Source organism: Eucalyptus grandis, chromosome 8, assembly GCF_016545825.1.
Source record: "Eucalyptus grandis isolate ANBG69807.140 chromosome 8, ASM1654582v1, whole genome shotgun sequence".
Taxonomy (NCBI): Eukaryota; Viridiplantae; Streptophyta; class Magnoliopsida; order Myrtales; family Myrtaceae; genus Eucalyptus; species Eucalyptus grandis.
In genome coordinates, this window is record NC_052619.1 from 12,624,145 (window position 1) to 12,642,977 (window position 18,833).

Genomic DNA, 18,833 nt, shown 5'->3' on the forward strand with positions numbered 1-18,833 from the left:
AAAAAATAGATCCAAAAGCCATTTGCAACAAAATATTTGCCAAACGCTATTTAGAAAAAAGTAACTTTACAAAGGATTTTCTTATCAAATGTAATTTGCATTTTCCCAATGAGCTTTAAGGTCAAAGTCGTTTGCATTTTCCTAAAACTCATTTGCAAAGTTGGACCAAACCTACTATTAAAATAGGTCCTACTTTGGCTGGTCTTTGGAGAAAAAAGGCGATCCAGTAGTGAGCTTTTGGGAATTTTTCTTCTACGAAGGATGTAAACTAATAGATTTGGTCACGTGAGCTAGAATCCATACGATTAATCGAGATGACTTCAGTCCACATTGTCTACAGAATCGTGGCATATTTTTTCCTATGAGAGGACAAAATCTTCCCAAGAGAGAGGTGCGTGTATTTTTAAACTATCATTTGGTTCAATAAAAAATTTCAAATAAGAGTTGAAGTGGTAATATTAGTCTCAAATAAGGATATGAAATGGTTGTGATTGTTATATGAAATGGTTGTGATTGTTTCAAATAAGGGTATAGTCTTATCGCCTAACAAAAATTTTAGTTGATCAAGGGTATTTTCATTCAAATATAATTTAAGTCGGATTAATTTTCTTCTTTTAAAAAAGAAGCAAAGATAGAGGCCAAAGGGCTCCCTCTCGCTTGTGGCCGCTGCCCCATTGTTGGTGGGGTGGTGACTAAGGGTGAGCATGGTCCGGGTTGGTCCGGGCCACTAACCCTAGGACCAACCCGTACGGTGTCGGTTCTCAATTTTAGGACCAAGGACCGACCCTATTGAGTGCAGGACAAGGACCGGACCGACCCAATGAGTTGATCGGGTTCAGGGTCAACCCGGGACCGATCGATAATTTTTTTCGTCTTATTTTTTATATTTTCTAAAAAAACAAATCTACAAATTCAAATTACACATCCATCGACAATACGGCATTGTGCAATTAAACTATAAATACCAATACATATTTAGCAAATCTAAGATGACACAATAATAAAAATTTCGTACCTACTAACCGCTCATCGAGATATGGGACAAGATGGAAAGTTCTTGTAATCATCTATCTTTAATATTCATAATCACATAGAGTTCACTCAACCAAAAAATGAGTTTCACACCACTTGACTAGCAAATCACTGTATCCAAGGCAATACTACTCCACTCTTCAAAAACTTCTATCATTTGACACAAATTGAAAAGCAAAGTGCAACTGAAATTCATTAGTACAATTAAACCATAAAAAGTCAAAATACGTAATATAAACCATGAATATATAACTTCATATCTTGTTGATTCACTTGAACTTCTAAACACCTGAAAACAAAACAAACTACATATAATTAATACTCAACAAAAGTTTTAAATTGAAATTACTATTAGTGCTATTAATAGAACATCTCAATATAATATAATATAACAGACATTTTACTTAGGTTTGAATATATAAAAGAATTATAAATAATATAATATAATACAATATAATATAATATACAGGGTTGGTCTAGGGTTGGACCGACCCAAAACTCTTAGGACCGAGGACCAACCCGTACAGTGTTGGTCCTGGAATTTTAGGACCAAGGACCGACCTAGTCCCCTTGGGGATCGGACCAAGACCAGCAAGGTTGGGCTGGTCCAGGGTCGGTCCAGGGTCGACCCTGACCGCTGCTCACCCCTAGTGGTGACAATGGCCAATAGGCCTTGTTAGAGATGGGAGAGAGTGGCGACCCTTTCTCAAATTTGGGTGAGGGTTGTCGACCCTCGTGTAGGCTGGGCAGCCATTGCCCAACACTCTCGAACCTCCTTGCCCAGGTTGGGAGTTGTTGGGCGAGGATCGCTAGGCCTATGTCAAAGTTAGTGACCCTCATCCAAATCGGGGCTAAGGTGGGTGGCAAGGATCGTTGGCCCTTACGCAAGCAATGGCATCTACCATTGCCACCACCCTACCAGCGATGGGGTTGTGGCCACAAATAGGAGGGAGCCCTCCCTCCTCTATGTGTTCTTTATTTTTATTTTTAAAAATTTTATAAAGAAAAAAATGAAAAAAAAAATGAAAAGATGAAATTGTGTTTCACCACATAATGAGTCCACGCCCTTTTTAAGACTAATATAGGCATTTATGTTTTTATTGAAAACAAGGTCCATTTTAGTCTTTATTTGAAAAAAATAATGGCATTTCAATCTTTTATTTGAAATAATATCCAATTCATATCCTTATTTGAGAAAATAATAGTATTTTAGGCCCTTATTTATAATTTTTTTGGTCTATACAAGCTTTTTCAAACTAAAACAGGATTAAATCAACCTCTTAACATAATTTCCAGTCTTGAGACATTTGTCTTCGCGAAATTATTTTATTAGAAGAGTTTAGGTTGTTATCGGACTGAGGAAACAATCGAAACTTGTAGATTTATAAATCATGCATCGTACTTGTAATTCTAGCCTAATCCATGAGTAATTATACTATTTTAACCATTGCCTAATAAATTGCAATAATTATCTACACTATCATATAAAAGCAAAGACAGCGTTATACTTTTCAAAGGATCTCAATCATTTTTTTCTTCTTCAAATATTCTTGATGAATTTATAACCCGCTTTGATATTAACAATTTGAGTTTTTTCGAGTCTAAGACAACCTCTTAACATAATTTCCAGTCTTGAGACATTCTTTTATATTTCCACATGCATAACCTCTTTATAACTCGTATACCATATAGGACTATGCACAGGAATCGGGACTTGCTCGAACCATTCGGAATTGGACTGGAAGGTCCTGGAACCAATGGTTCTTAAGGGAACAGGTACGGTTCTTGGTTCCACGGGTGGATTCACCCAACCGCTTATCCGAACTGAACCGGTACTAACTTGCATTGGTTTTAGGGATAATCAAGCTTGAACCGATAACTTCCACCATATAATAATATATTAATTTTTAATATTAAAAAATATAAATTATAAATTAATAAATCTAAAATTTAGGGCTCAACTTAGTCACATTATTCTCTCTTAGTCCTCTAGTCCATCTTGTCTCTCTCGAAATTACTCGAGCTCTCATTGTCTCTGTCGCCGTCTCCATCTCGAATTCTCCATCTCAACTCATGGCCACACGCACGTTTCAACTCACGATCGTGCCTCTCAACTCTAATCAACACATGGCTGTGCTGTAGTTCATCGCCTCCCTCTCTTGACTCACCACCATGCCTCTCACCTTCGATCGATGCACGGCTGTGCCACAACTTATCACCTCCCTCTCTCGCCTCCATTTGCTATAAGTTTGAACCTCTAATTTTCAATCTACTCACTAAATCCCGTAAGTTATTTGTCTATTTGGTCGGTCTAGGTAAAAATCCTAAATCCCTAAATTTCTTTGCTCATGTCTTCCATCATTACTAGAGAAAACTACTGAGGAAGGAGAGCAAACCTCGGCCTTCGAGGAAGAGGAAAAGCAATTGTGGACACGATCTGCTGGATGCGGACGAGCTCAAGTATGTTTACAATGAAAGCGGACAGCAGTTTATTAAGGTATTATGCCTTAAAGGGAGGAGGTCCAGTGTTCTATAAGAGATGAGAATTAGATTACCTTGGTGTTGCATTTTCCCTCTGTCGAAACAATTAGTTCTGTATTACTAACTGCCATGTGTGTGTAATTCGCCCTTCATCACTTGTATTTCCAGGTTTGCATTAAGTGTTCTTTTGTTGGGGATCTTTCGAGATGAAACCCATCATGTCGGTTTGGTAGGATTTGTGATCTTACGGCACCCTGTGGGATCAAATTTACTTTGGTTTCTTCATCACTAGGCTTTCTTTATTACAAGGCTCAAGGCCACAAAATTCTTTCTCATTGTATTGGTAATTTTGGTTTCTCTCATTTTGGTTGCGTAGACTTTATAATAAAAAGATTAATAATAGTTGATTGATGTTTGGCGAGACTAGTTTCATGGATTCACTCAGGAATCGGGCTACTTGGTTGATGTTTGGTGAGACCGATTCTATGGATCCATCAGGGAATCAGACCACCAACGAGTGATTCTCGGTTTTAATTTTGTAAAACTGATTCCTAGTAGGCGGTTCTCGATTTTAGGGTGGGTACCGCCCATTCAGACCATGCACACCCCTAATACCATATGAATAATTTTCTTTCCCTTGTTTTTTAAGTAAAAATGGTTTTATTTAATCTTTCAAATATCCATATTTTCCATGCCTGCAGTGCTTGTGCATATTTTCGAGTTGCCTTTTTTTCACAAGCACGGAATGGTTTATAAGGGGACTCGTGTGGAGAGGGACACACTATAAGCGTTTTGAGGGGAAATCTCGAGATTGAAAAACTATTTTGGCTTTTTCTAGCTCTAGCAAAATAAAAAGAGAAAAATACGCACAAATATACTATGTAGGAGTGAATAATGGACAAAGGAATCAATATACGAAGGGGAAAATATGAAATTAAAATTTTAAAAGACAAAAGAATTAAACTTTATATTTAGACGCACTCGCCGTTGAACGCGTCTCGGGCCTGATGGGCCACTCCACTGGGCCTACATATTTCTGGGCCGAGAAGCCCAGTCCGAACTTAAATGCAAATCCTCAACGCAATGCGCAAGGAAGAGACGCGAGCAGTAGTTCGATCGAACGGCCAGGATTGAATCGGGCTCCCGGACGCTCAGAAACCCTAGATCTATATAAGCAGACGTTCAGCGCCGGTTCTCTCTCTCTTACTCTCATTCGGCCATAAGCAGACAGCTCTCGAAGGCAGGCGCGCCGTCGCAACATCGTCCCCGCAAAAGCGTCGTCGGAGCGAAGATGAAGGTGATCGCCGCCTACTTGCTGGCCGTCTTGGGAGGCAACACCACCCCCTCGGCCGATGATTTGAAGGGCATCCTCGGATCAGGTCTCCTCTCTCTCTCTGTGTTCAGTTTATGTTTCCTGTTTTGATGATGGCTCTAGATGGGGCGGCGGCGGCGGCGGCGGCGGTTCAGTAGTTTTAAGTTCTCTTGCATGGACTGACTTAGGAACATAGTTAGCTGATGTTCATGTTGGAGTGGAATAGCTGACCCCGTTCAAATGGATGTCAATTTGTATTTTTGATTGCCTGATGCGTATCTGGTCACGGATTTTAGTACTGGGTTTCGGGATTTATGTCGAATATGTGCTGCTCATGCCGCGTCGGCTTTGACTGATGTGATTTTTGACTTGCTCTTCGAATGGCTTCAGCAATCAGCTCTTTTTGGCCATTGGAAATGCGTTTTTCTGCCTTTTGATTGTTGGGTCGGGATGGGTTTTTATGGTCATGGTGGACGTGGGTTGCGGAAATGACCGGGAGTTACTCTGTTAGATTAAGCTTTCGCGTACTGATTTACCAATGTTTTGCGTTGATAAAAGGGTCTTAATGCTTGTTGCAATGGCGATTGGTATTTTAGTGGACCTGCTCGCAGTAGTAGTTGCTGGTCTTCATTCTGTGGAGTTAGTAGGCTGCGGTGTATAAGAAAGAAGGGAGAATTTTCGGTCTTTAATGTAGTTGAGTGAGATGTAGGAGACAATTTGTTTCTAAGACGTTCCCGGATTTGTGGCCCTTCTGAGGGAGTGCAATTGGCTGTTGTACTGAAGTAACGCCTTGTGATTTCGACAGTTGGAGCTGAGGCTGATGATGATGGGATCAAGTTGCTCTTGTCCGAAGTCAAGGGAAAAGATATCACGGAGCTGATTGCTGCAGGAAGGGAAAAGTTGGCCTCCGTGCCCTCTGGTGGTGGTGGTGGTGCTGTGGCCGTGGCTGCAGCCCCAGGGGGTGGTGCTGCTGGTGGCGCTGCCCCAGCTGCCGAGGCAAAGAAGGAGGAGAAGGTTGAGGAGAAGGAAGAGTCTGACGATGTAAGCACAATCCCTCGGCTCTCTGGTCTTTTCAGTGTTTGTTTTGTGCAGACGACTTTGTCTTTCAAATTCTATTTGATTCAAACTAACCAGGACCTTTGCCATTGCTGCAGGATATGGGCTTCAGTCTCTTTGACTAAGGCACGGACAAGGACGGCGATTTTTGCTTACAAAAGGAGTGTCATGGATATAGGCGCAATTGTGTGTGGTCTCCCTAGTCTAATAGTTAGAAGTTGTTCTTCATTTTGTTACCGTCGGGACTCCTTGAATTTTATTTTTTTGGGTTACCTAATGAGATATTTTCAGACGCGGGATTAAATTTTTCCCTCAGATTCTTCTGTTTCGGATTCCCTCTTTTGATTATACGGCTTATCTTGGTTTCATTTCCATTCCTACATTGCGAGATGCAGTCAAGAACTTGGTTTCATTTCCATTCCTACATTGCGAGATGTCAAGAAGACGCTGCTAGTCGTGCGACCCAGGTTTTCGGACCTGTGATGCCTGTGGCAGGTTTTCTGATCATTTTTCTGATCATTAATCTGATTGATGCGCAAATCACTTTACTGGTTATTGGTCGTGAGTGAAGTGTCTCGATGATCAAAGAAAGGATATTATTAAGGGCTGCAAGTCTCTTTCTCGTTCGATCTTGAATTGTTCTTCGTCTATATTTGACAGACCAAGTGAAAATGCTGTCTTGCAATGTATTTTTGTGAGTCAAAACTACATTCGATTTGTACGTTTACTATATTCGATTTGCATGCAAATGAAATAAAAAGTTAACCCTCTTAATTAATTATTAGGAAAATCAGGTGCCGTATATCTACTATTTTATCTAATTTCCCAAGGAGAATTGTGAAATGGAACTTGACTTATTGATTAGAGATCAATTCCAAAGTGGATAGCTGCTAGGCTAGAAATCTAACCCGTTAGGATAGGCTTCGGTTTTTGAAATCGAAAATTTATTCTGTTTGTCTTGGAACCGAAATCTAGGTCTATAGACTAAGTTAAAGGATAGGCTGAACCTACAAAATTTGAAACCTATTTTTTTCTGTCTAGTTCTACTCTAGATCTTATATTTTTTTTGTTCCTTATTTTGGCAAAATAATATAAGTAATAAAATGGTTCAAATATAAATTTTTACGAACGCCCTAAGTGAGCAAAGGTGAGTCACAAATAAAAGATAGTGAGCAACGAGTAAGAGAGAGCTGTGAAGTGCCCAAGTGAGGTTAGAAGAGAGAGTGAGAGATTAAGGAAAAAAGTCAAGAAAAAAAATTAAGATCTTTAGACGTTATAATTCAATTCGGCCGATTCAGTTTCTGGGTGGTTCTTCACTTATAATTGAGAATTGGACCAGTTTTCAAGATGGAATTGGACCAGTTTTCAAGATGGTCCAATCTGGTTCTCGGATACAATGATTTGAGTCCAAGTCCTTAACTTGATTAGGTGTGAAAAAACGAAAAATGGCGCAGCCGAATAGTAACGGGCGTTTTAGTCCGGCTCGTGGGCGTGGCGACATCGCAAGTTTTGTGGCCTGATCCGAAAGTGGTTAAGAGTAAAATTAATTAATTTGATCTTACATCGCTTGAGCTTGGACCGCAGGCTCTTGCGACAAGGGCTAAAGGCCATCTCGGGCCAATCAATGGATTGAGCATATACCATCCAAACAGACGAAAACACTCATATGATACAAGGTTCATACACCTGAATGGAAAAATTAATCCGTTTGCGTTGACGTTTTGTAAATATTTCTAGGAATACGTTAGCCAGCACCAATTTACGGTTTCTAATGCGGTGGTTGCCCTTGTGTTATGCACACTTAGTTTCTCGAGAGAATCGAATTGTTCGAAATTAGGTGTACTTAATAAGGGTTCTGGAGTCATTTGTCAATAATCTCATTTCTAATTTTGCTTTTCGAGACCGGTTTTGGAAGATCTATTTGTGTTCTGGGAGCTTCTACCTAGATATCTCAATCCAGAAGCCAAATTTTCCCCAACTTTTTGTTTTTAGTTGATGCTACTTAAGCCGTACAACAATTTCCAAGTAGGTTGCAATATGTGGGTTCCGCCCTCAACTTTCCTTCAAGAGAACTCTTGTTGTGCAATATGGCAAAATGGAAATTCTTCAAAAGGGTTGAAAGTGTCTTCTGCCGCATGGCCTATTAAATGGGTTATGAAATCTCCCTTTCTTTAAAGAGAAACAAGTGAATGTTGGGAGTGATTAGTTAGATTATTTGTCTTCTACTACAACATGATTATGATTGATCAAGATTAGCATTTTCTTTTATCCATTTTCATTTCCTACTGATATATCATGTAACCTCCATGTCATTTTCCTTTTTTTTTTCCCTTTTTGTGTGATTTGAATTTGATCAACTTTACTGACAAAAAAAAAAAGAATTTGATCACCTTTTACTGTGCAGCCCTTCTCGTTTAAGTGATTTCCCTAAAAGAAATTGCCGAAGAAAAGTACTTTTTTTTTTCATTATTAAGAACGATTAATGAAAAAAGAAATATACTCTATAGACAACGGATACATGAATCTCCAACAAGGACTTGTTAAGCAAATGCCAGGAAACTCGTTCGACATTGTTACCTGTCTTTATCGCTACTAGTGAAATAGCCACCTCTAATCGAAGGATTAATAAACACTGCTATCCGAATATTTCCTCCATGATCCTGGGACTCATACGCACTGTTCGACGAGTTGGGTCTTTATATGGGATCTAGACCATCCAATGATGCATGTGAATTGTGCTTTCATTGACCGGGATTATGCAAGAAGTCTCCCTCTATTGGAGGGTTGCTCTCGCCAATATCACCACTATAGTTGCCCACAACCAATGTTGATGCAATAATATGACAAAAGAATATTTGAAGTGCCAAAAGTCTTGTATGATTCTCATTTTCATGTCAATTTATTTTTTTCGGATCACTTAAGTGTTACATTTTAAAAATGATTAATTTATTGGAGATTCTAAAACTTGTCACCAAAATGTTAAAAGAATGTAATCGAATCTTAAAATTTGTCAAAGAGGTGCAACCAAATCCTAAAGTTAACAACGTCAATTTATTTAATGGAAAATACCAACGTGACATTTTTAAATTAATTTCTCTCTCATAGTTGGCATTTTTTATCATTTTATTTTTTTAAAATCTTATTTAAATCAAATTAAGAAACTAAAAAAAAAACTAACATTTTATTTAAAAAGATTGAGAGAGAGAGAGAGAGGGGGTAGGGCCACCCCGGTGGGCCCTATCGTCATTGCCACTCATACTGGAGGGCCAGCAGAGGCCGTTGGCCTTGGGCGCGCTAGCCCCAGGTGAGGGTAGGCGACCTTCATTGGCTCGAGAGAGGGTGCCCAAATCTGGGTGACTTAAACTTGGGCGATGTTGCTTGTCTCCTGGAGTTGGCTAGCCTCGTCTGAGCACTGGCATCACCCAAATCTAGGAGCTTGAGCGGGAGCTTGAGCCTAGGGAGTGTTGTTGGCCCCCATAAAGGGTAGGCTACACCGCTCGGCGTCGCCGCCTTTGCCACCCATCGTTGGAGGGGCTAGTGGAGGTCGTTGACCCCTGGAGAGGGTGGCCAACCCTTGCCAACCCCAAGTGAAGGTAGGCAACCTTCGCTAGCCTAGGTGAGGGCACCTAGATTTGGGTACTCACCCAAACTTGGGCGATGAGCGTCACCCAGTTCTAGGAGCTTGAGCGCAAGCCTGAGCCAAGTGAGTGTTGGCTACCCTCGCCTAAGGTCGGCAGAGGTCATCGACCCCTCCGGTGATGGTGGCAGCAGCGGTGGTGCCTATTGACATAGGCCTACCTTGCCCTTCTCTTCTCTTTCTTTCTTTTTTTTTTTATTTTTAGTTTTGTTTTTAAATAAAATTTTAGTTTTTTTTGTTGACCTTGGAACCACCATATAACCGGCGGCGGCGGTGTAAATCATGGGAAGCACTAGCGCGAGGGCTCACCTCTCATGGCACTCCACTTTAGTTGCGCAATGGGGGCGTGGAGTTTGAATCCCTCCCCTCCCGGATGAGGGGCAGGACGCGAACCGGCACGTCCATCGCGGGGTGGCTAAATTCTATTCTTTAAAGTTTTTTAATATGATTTAAATAAGATTTTAAAAAGAAAACAATAAAAAATGCCAACTAGGAGAGAGAAATTAATTTAATATTGCCAATTTTCTATTAAATAAGTTGATGGTGTTAATTTTATGATTTGATTGCATTTATTTGATAAGTTTTAGGATTTAATTATACTTTTTGTAAGTCTTATGATTCAATTGTACTTTCATCACAAGTTTTAGGACTCGTAGTTAACTTATCCCTTTTAAAAAAAATTCACTTAAGTGACAACTTTGATTTAGGTTGATCATATTCCCCAGTCAAAAACCCTAAGGATCAATTCAACCCAAAACTGAAACCTAATTTGGTTTGCCCTAAAATTAACATCTCAATCTTGCCAATGGATGTCGAGGAGGCTCTAAACACGTCGACTGATATGATAGGTGTTGGAGAAAGGTCTTCAAACGAGCACGTGCAACTTCAAGCTTTCACGGCTGAGGAGTAGGTCGAAATAGAGCAATGGCGATTGTGATGAGAATCGATGGAGACGGCGATTTTCTGTGACCATCCATTGTTCAACTGGTGGTGGCGGGATCCTACTGGCATCGTCACTTACAATTTGACATCAGAGGATCAGGACCGAATGAGTTGAAAGCACTTCAAGCTTCTTGGCTGAGAAATAGGGCAGAAGAGAGCCGTTCCTGTGTTGCTTGGGATGATGAATAGTGACGGTCAACAATAGCTCTGGCGGCTTGAAAACGTAAGCAAAGCTGTCACTGGTGGTCGATGTCATTAAACGAGCTTTGGGCAAACCCCAAACTCTTCGAGCCTTCTCAGTTGAAAAACGTAACAGAAACGGGACAAACTGATTGCAGCTTCGCTGACGACTAATGAGGGCGGTGAACGGCAAGCTTCAATCTATGGTCGACCTGAGATATTGGTGATTGGTGTGGGTTAATAGTGGCCGCCCATGTCTCTTCTTGTGCTTGGTTGGGTGATGTCTTTGTGAAAATGGCCAAGGTGACATGGTAATTGATGGTGACCGTGCGTGGGACGATGGCTGTGCATGGGTTGGTGGTGGTTGGGAGTTTTTTCTCTAGGGAAAATGATGCAAATAATCCATGAATTTTGGCTTAATATGTGATTTGGTTTATGAACTTTTAAGTTGTTCAAAGTGATCTCTGAACTTTAGCTCAATGTATAATATGGTCAATGAATTTTTTATTTATTCAATGCAGTTCCTAAACTTTTGGTATATATTCAATTTAGTCATTGAACTATATGAAAATGTTCAATATAATCATTTTTCATTAATTCAAGATTATGGATTATATTGTATATTTTCATACAATTCAGGAACTATATTAAACATGTACAAAAAATTCAAGGATTATATTAAACATGTATAAAAAATTTAGGGACTACAATGAACAAATTAAAGCTCATGGACCGTATTATACATTAGGCTAAAGTTCAAGGACTACTTTGACAAATTAAAAGTTTAAGGGCTATTTGTGTCATTGTCCCTTTTCTCTATGGAGGGGGGGTGATGGATGGTGGGTAGCGAACAATGGATGATGGTGTCGTTCGGTGGTGAGGGAGTAACGACGATGGTGAGCGTTGAATGATGGCATTTTTGGATTGGGAGGGATGTGGAAAGAGTAGGCATAGGACCGAGTCAATGCAGAGAGAGACGAGGAAGAAGATTGAGTCACTCAGGACACCAAATTCAACATCGTTGAGGCCTGACCTAACCTCGTCATCTTTGGATGACCTAGATCTTGGGTTGCCCGAGCCCCCTAACGCCCTCACAGTTACGAGGAGCTGAGGTCGTCAAGGGGTCGACAAAGGTCATGGCATAGCTCATAGGTTTGAGTGGTGAATCGTGAGAGTCGATGAGAGTAGTCCGTCATTTGAACAATGTGGAGCGGCGATGGCACATAAGGGAGAGAAGAGAAGAAAAAAAAAAGAAAAAAAGAAAAAAAATGACGTGGAGGAAGAGGAGGGAAGAGAGAAATTGTCGACATATAAATGCCACATGGACAGATTTTTTCTTTTTTATATAAAAAAGGCCAACTCATATTAAAGTTCTAATGATAAAATTCATGTAACATTTAAGTGGTTGTTTTTTTTTTTTTTTTTTATCCTTTTTGGCGTTTAAGTAAGCCGACAAAAACTTTTGACATTAAAATAAACATTATACGAAACTTTTGGCATTTTTAGTATCCTTTTGCCCATAGAATAGTTGGTTCCCATCTTCATTCTCTTCTTTACTGGCAGCCTGTTGTTTTTCTGTTGTTTTTTTATCCTTTTTTGTTTTTATAGTCTTCGAGTTCTCGACATACATTTTTGGGAGAGAAGATTGAAATGTATCTAATGATAAAGCCGATCATTTGCTAGAGAATTACATTAACAGATCATCAATATGTTTAATACCGGATTAGCTAAATTAAAAAGTTTATGATTGAATTTGTTGCCATACAATAAAATTAAGATTTTGTAGACAATTTTCCTTTGTTTGACCTATTATTGAGTTCGACCTACTGAGCATGGACAAGCACCAAAATCGGAAAATGCGTGCCATGATAACAAGTGCCGTTGAGTTATTATTATTCTTTTGACATAAGGAAACAGCTCAAGGTAACAAAGACAACCAAAGCCACCGAAGAGTAAATGTTGCAATTTCTTCTCATGTGGTCTCTAATTTCAAAACTTCCTGCAAATCTTTCACTTCCCTAGGACAACCGCTCCCATATACTATTCCTAAACAAGCCTAGGCCAGCTGATGCCCATCAAACCCTGTTTTCCACAACTTCCATTCTAATTAGAAATGCTGAGAACAAAGTGATTTTTTTTTTTTGAATTTTGACAGAAATTATGTTACCGAATCTTTGGACTGCAAAATTTCATGGTACCATCAAAGTAAATATATTAATTTTTTAATCGAGGGCTTATTTTTTTGGTCGAATTATTTGAGGGCCTTGACAAAAGCAAAGAAACGTGCACAGATTCTCCACAAGGGAAGTTCCCAAGGTCATACCCTAGAACTCTGAGCTCGATGAGGTGTTCCGTTTTCTTCTTTATTTTCACTCCTGTTCGTACATCAATTAGCCTATGTGATTTTCTTATGTAAACTTCACGAAATCCAACTAGTTTCCTTTTCTCTCTCTCCTTAAACAATTTTGCTTGGGTCATAATTAAGTAGCGCCCCTCGGAAAAGAGTGGGGTAGGTCATGTCAGTACACGCACCCCTGGCTGGAGAAGATAAGTCTCATTTTGCTCACATGACTCGCCTTGAAATTGTGGACAAGCTTCGGGTATTGACTTAGTCTCATGACATGATTCAAATTTAATGTTCTTAAACTCCTTTCACGGTCATTTTCTGTGGTGAACCGTTTGGGTGAAGTGATGGAAAAGGTCTTAAAGAATGAGAATTCAAATCTAGGGTTTTGCTGCTCAGAGGATGTACATATGCATACTTACCTACCACTATATATCATGAGGAAAACAGTTACTATCAATGATAATTTTTCGTGAAATTCATTGATAAATATGCATAACAAGAACCTGGCTCTTACCATATGCGCTGTATCCACAGTTCATTATGTTGTAGAGATAAAAGCTGACAGATATCTAGTAAGTCGAAAACCAAGTCGCAATTTGGGGTGCTTTTTGGCTAGATAATGATTTTGGCCATGTCTAATTGCACGGGAAATGAGGAAAGCTCAAAAGCAAGGCGTGGCTTGTAATCATAATAGTAATCTGCTGTTATAAAAGGAACAAAAAAAGAAAAGCAGTTTGAACAGCAATACGCCGAGCTAAAGATTTAATAGGATTCTGCGAAAGCTCAAACAGCTCAATGGCTAAGAATTAGCATCTTATCGATTTGTGCATTTTTTTTTTCCATTTCAAAAGTAGTTTTGGCTCATTGGGTCATGGAATTTGACTCTTATTTAACCTAGGAAGTACGATAATTATGATGGGTCGTCTCCAGTAAGATTAAAAACCCGCCAGTGGAAACAGAATCTTTCAAGCTTTGGAATAGGACTTGAATGGAGTAAATGCAACTGGCCTTCAAACTTCAAAGGCCTAGTAGACCTGCTTTCAGAAAAGAAGAAAAAGACCTAATAGACAGTGGTTGAGGAAAACAATGCAGGAACACATGGCGCCCAATGCTAATGAGTAATGCCAGGAAGAGCTATAATGCAGCAGTCTAATTTAAAAGAAAAGAGAGCAAAACCTACAGCAAGAATCGCGGAACCTCGAGGCAAAACGATTTCTTTAACTAGCCCATTTTTGACCCCTTTCCTTTAAACTATCTCTTCTTTTCTTGCTTGCCCTGAAAGGGACCGGGGCCATGGTGGCGTGTCACTAAATAATGCAGCATCAAAACGAGGGTTTCAAGAGACAAGAAAGAGCGTGCGAGAGAGATGAGAGAGACCCAAGGCAAAACCAAGAAGAGAGATATTTGGGGATTTTGAGGAGATAGGTTTCGGCAAGGCCGATGCGAGGCGAGCCTTGAACCTCTACAAACGACCTTCGCCCGATGTTGAGGCAGTGTTTCGCCACCCCAAGCCACCCCTCCCACCGCCGCCTCCGCAGCCATTATCATATGTTTAAACTCCTCCCCCTCCTCCTCCTCCTCCTCCTCCTCCTCCTACCGACACTTTTCTCCACCTTTGCTTGGGCTGCCAACAGCAACGAGGCCTTCACACTGTATTCATGGCTTCACTCCTCCGGCGCTCCGCCTCCCGCCGCCCTCTCCAGCTGGAACAGCCCGTCGGACGCCGACCCGTGCGGTTGGTCCTACGTCACCTGCTCGCCGCAGAACTTCGTGACCGAGATCGACATCCAGTCCGTCGAGCTCGCCCTCCCCTTCCCTTCCAACCTCTCCTCGCTCCCTTTCCTCCGGAAGCTCGTCATGTCCGACGCCAACCTCACCGGTTCGTTACCGCCGGACATCGGGGACTGGGCCGAGCTGACCACTCTCAACGTCAGCTCGAATAGCCTCGTGGGAAGCATTCCTCCCAGCATCGGGAGGCTCAAGAATCTTCAGGATTTGATCTTGAACTCTAACCAGCTCACCGGGGAGATTCCTGGAGAGATTGGTAACTGCACTAGTCTCAGGAATCTTGTGGTTTTCGATAACTTTTTGAGCGGAGATATTCCGGTTGAAATCGGAAAGTTGTCCAAGTTGGAAGTCTTGCGCGCCGGGGGAAACAAGGACATTGCTGGGAACATCCCGGACGAGATCGGCGAGTGCCTCAACCTGACGCTGCTGGGTTTAGCGGAAACTAAGGTTTCAGGATCGATCCCGGCTTCGCTGGGAAAACTGAGCCAGCTTCAAACGCTGTCCGTGTACACTACTATGCTGTCGGGCGAGATTCCACCGGAAATAGGCAACTGCTCGGAGCTCGTCGACTTGTTCCTCTATGAGAATAACCTCTCGGGCCCGCTACCAGCTACGTTAGGCAAGCTTCGGAAGTTGGAGGGGCTGTTGCTCTGGCAAAACAGCTTCCAAGGGACGATCCCGGAGCAGATTGGCGGGTGTGAAAGCTTGGTGATAATGGACCTCTCGTTGAACTCATTTTCTGGAAGAATACCCTGGTCTATAGGGAACCTCTCTAATCTTGAAGAGCTCATGCTTAGTAATAACAACATAACGGGTTCAATCCCGGTTTCGCTGTCGAATGCTACTAATCTTGTGCAGCTTCAGCTGGACAGGAACCAAATATCCAGTCCGATACCTAGAGAAATCAGGAAGTTGACGAAGCTGACAGTTTTCTTCGCCTGGCAGAACAGCCTCGAGGGAAGCATCCCTTCGACGTTGGCCGATTGCAAGAGCCTTCAATATCTTGATTTGTCCCACAATGCACTCACTGGTAGCCTCCCTCCAGAGCTATTTCGGCTTCAGAATCTGACCAAGATTCTCCTGATTTCAAATGACATTTCAGGCACGCTCCCTCCAGAGATTGGCAACTGCGGCTCTCTCAGTAGGTTTCGCCTGGGGAACAATAAGGTCAGCGGAGAAATCCCAAAAGAAGTTGGGTTCCTAAATAACCTCAGCTTTCTCGACTTGTCCGACAACCGTTTAACAGGGTCGATACCGGAAGAAATCGGAAACTGTACTGCTCTGGGGATGCTCGACCTCAGCAACAACGGCCTTGGCGGCGCTTTGCCGAACTCTCTGTCTTCCCTGACGAAGCTCCAGATTCTTGATGTCTCCCTGAATAGACTTACGGCTCAGATTCCACCGAGCTTCGGTCAGCTTTCTTCGCTCAGTAGTCTCATTCTTCGGCAAAACTCGTTCTCTGGGCCGATCCCCTCCTGGCTAAAAAGGTGTTCGAATCTCCAAATGCTCGACCTCAGCGGCAATGGCTTCTCGGGGACGATACCTGTCGAGCTGTGCCAGATCAAATCTCTTGAGATCGCTGTGAACTTGAGCTGGAATTCTCTATCAGGAATGATACCACCGGAAATATCCGCTCTGAACAAGCTCTCTGTTCTTGACATCTCGCACAATCAGCTCGGGGGCAACTTGTTGGTACTCTCTGACCTGGAAAACCTTGTGTCGCTGAACATCTCATACAATAACTTCACTGGGTATCTCCCGGACACAAAGCTCTTCCGACAATTATCATCGAGTGACTTGGGTGGAAACACAGGATTGTGTCCTACAGGTAGGGAAGCATGTTTTCTAGGTGAGACAACGGGGCTGTCCTCGGATTATAAGAGGACTTCCAAGCAGGCGGTGATGATCAAAATGGCCATCGCACTGCTCAGCACCTTAATCGTCGCATTAGCAATGGTTGGGGTGTTTGCAGTGATAAGAGTGCAAAAGATCGGTCGGAATGACAATGACTCTGAGATGGGAGGGGATAAATTGCCCTGGCAATTCACTCCATTCCAGAAACTGAACTTTTCGGTTGAGCGAGTCCTCAAGTGCCTGGTTGAAGAAAACGTCATCGGAAAGGGATGCTCGGGGGTAGTCTATCGTGCGCAGTTGGAAAATGGGGAAGTAATCGCAGTGAAGAAGCTCTGGCCGACAACTCTCGCGGCAGGATACGATTTTTGTCCGGACAAAGTAGGCACTGAAGCGGGTGTTCGGGACTCATTTTCTGCAGAAGTCCGGACTCTCGGCATGATCCGGCACAAGAACATTGTAAGGTTCTTAGGTTGCTGTTGGAATCGTAGCACGAGGCTTCTTCTGTATGATTACATGCCGAACGGGAACTTGGGCAGTCTCCTGCATGAACGGAGTGGCAATTGCCTGGAGTGGGATGTCCGGTACCGAATCATCCTAGAGGCGGCGCAGGGCCTGGCCTATCTGCACCACGACTGCGTCCCGCCGATTGTGCACAGAGACATTAAGGCCAACAACATTCTAATTGGTCCCGAATTCGAGCCTTACATCGCTGATTTCGGGCTCGCCAAGCTGGTAGGTGATGGGAATTTCGCTCGGTCTTCCAACACTGTTGCCGGCTCCTTCGGTTATATCGCCCCAGGTAAGTGAAGAATCTAAGTACCAAGTCCAGCTTTGATTATTTCTTTTCGTAGCAACAGTATCAATAGCGTGACGAATTACAATTAGCAAGGAAGATAGTAAATTAGGATCAAAACAAGTATTCGAGGATGTATCTGGTCTGTAAGTGTCATCTGTATAAGTGCAGATTTCTCAAACTTGGGCGAATGTGAATACTAAACCTCGATGACTCGAATTTAGTGTAGATAGAACCATAGCAATAGAAGATGTAAAATGCCCTTGAGCTTGAAAATTGTTCTACACAAGGTTATATTCCAAGTTATGCTCAATTTAATTGTGTTCACGCTCTGCAGAGTACGGGTACATGATGAAGATAACAGAGAAGAGCGATGTGTACAGCTTTGGAATTGTAATGCTGGAAGTGCTGACGGGGAAGCAGCCAATCGACCCAACTATACCCGAGGGCCTCCACATTGTGGACTGGGTGAGGCAGAGGAGAGGGGGAGCCGAGGTGCTCGACGCCAGCCTGAGAGCCCGGCCCCAGCCCGAGATCGAGGAGATGCTGCAGACGCTGGGGGTGGCGATGCTGTGCGTCAACCCGAGCCCGACTGACCGGCCAACCATGAAGGACGTGGCGGCTGTGCTAGGGGAGATAAGGCAGGGGAGAGAGGAGAGCATGAAGGTGGACAGCATGCTGAGGGATCATGGGACCTCGACAGCGAGGGGACGTGAAGATGGAGACGCCGGCGACAGTTCCTGGAAGAGGCCGGCGACAATGAGCCGACAGGAAGCGTACGCTGGGAGCAGCAACACCGCAAGCTTCTCCGCTTCATCGTTCCTGTACTCCTCATCGTCTCATGGGCGCGCATCATTTAAGTAGAAGAAAGTGAAACAGTTCTCAGAATTCATCAAGAGAGAGAGAGAAAGAGAGAGGGATCCGAATTTGTTCTTGTAGAATCGTTGAGTTTCTTTCAAGATGTGGTAATTTTGCATAATCATGATCGATCGTTACAGAGCATTGTTGTGCAGAATATAGGAATAATCCGGGGCTTAAACATCAGCTTCTTGCGTTGCAAGTTATTTTCAACAATTTGTGTGCTGTCTCCCTCTCCTTGGCGTTGCCATACGCAACTGCAAAAAGGTCTGCCGACCTTATTTCTTGCTAATAAAACTCACCAACATCTGATTCACCAACCCAACCGTAAGCAGCTGTGCTGGATTAGAGTCTCTCTCTCATCATCGAGGTTGGGGTCCTGTGCTAATCTTCCTTGAGGTATAGTCGCTTCGTACTAGGCATTCCACGTGCTGTAGGGCTTTGGGACCCGTGAGGGGCCAGGCGGATCCTCGATTACCAACAAAAAAAAAAATATTTGATTCACCAGTAAATCGATGGTGGTGTGCCACATCTGCAAAACCCCTTTTTCCTA

General features: G+C 42.5%; 2 protein-coding genes across 2 annotated transcripts; both read left to right on the forward strand.

The window, feature by feature from the left end:
- Positions 1 to 4,635: 4,635 nt before the first annotated feature.
- LOC104456557 (60S acidic ribosomal protein P2A-like) lies at positions 4,636 to 6,249 on the forward strand. Its single transcript, XM_010071372.2, has 3 exons — positions 4,636 to 4,892; positions 5,631 to 5,866; positions 5,980 to 6,249. Exons 1-3 carry the CDS (start codon positions 4,805 to 4,807, stop codon positions 6,004 to 6,006), a joined length of 351 nt encoding a protein of 116 aa, XP_010069674.1. The 5' UTR covers positions 4,636 to 4,804; the 3' UTR covers positions 6,007 to 6,249.
- An 8,019-nt stretch (positions 6,250 to 14,268) lies between these two features.
- LOC104456559 (LRR receptor-like serine/threonine-protein kinase RCH1) lies at positions 14,269 to 18,503 on the forward strand. Its single transcript, XM_010071373.3, has 2 exons — positions 14,269 to 17,428; positions 17,760 to 18,503. Exons 1-2 carry the CDS (start codon positions 14,470 to 14,472, stop codon positions 18,284 to 18,286), a joined length of 3,486 nt encoding a protein of 1,161 aa, XP_010069675.2. The 5' UTR covers positions 14,269 to 14,469; the 3' UTR covers positions 18,287 to 18,503.
- The last annotated feature ends 330 nt before the right edge of the window (positions 18,504 to 18,833 follow it).

Excerpts from the sequence above, each read along its gene's own strand:
- LOC104456557 (XM_010071372.2), top strand. The coding sequence starts at position 4,805 with ATGAAGGTGATCGCCGCCTACTTGCTGGCCGTCTTGGGAGGCAACACC. Across the intron at positions 4,893-5,630 it reads GAAGGGCATCCTCGGATCAG|TTGGAGCTGAGGCTGATGAT; the intron begins GTCTCCTCTCTC and ends TGATTTCGACAG. Across the intron at positions 5,867-5,979 it reads AGAAGGAAGAGTCTGACGAT|GATATGGGCTTCAGTCTCTT; the intron begins GTAAGCACAATC and ends CCATTGCTGCAG.
- LOC104456559 (XM_010071373.3), top strand. The coding sequence starts at position 14,470 with ATGTTGAGGCAGTGTTTCGCCACCCCAAGCCACCCCTCCCACCGCCGC. Across the intron at positions 17,429-17,759 it reads CTTCGGTTATATCGCCCCAG|AGTACGGGTACATGATGAAG; the intron begins GTAAGTGAAGAA and ends CACGCTCTGCAG.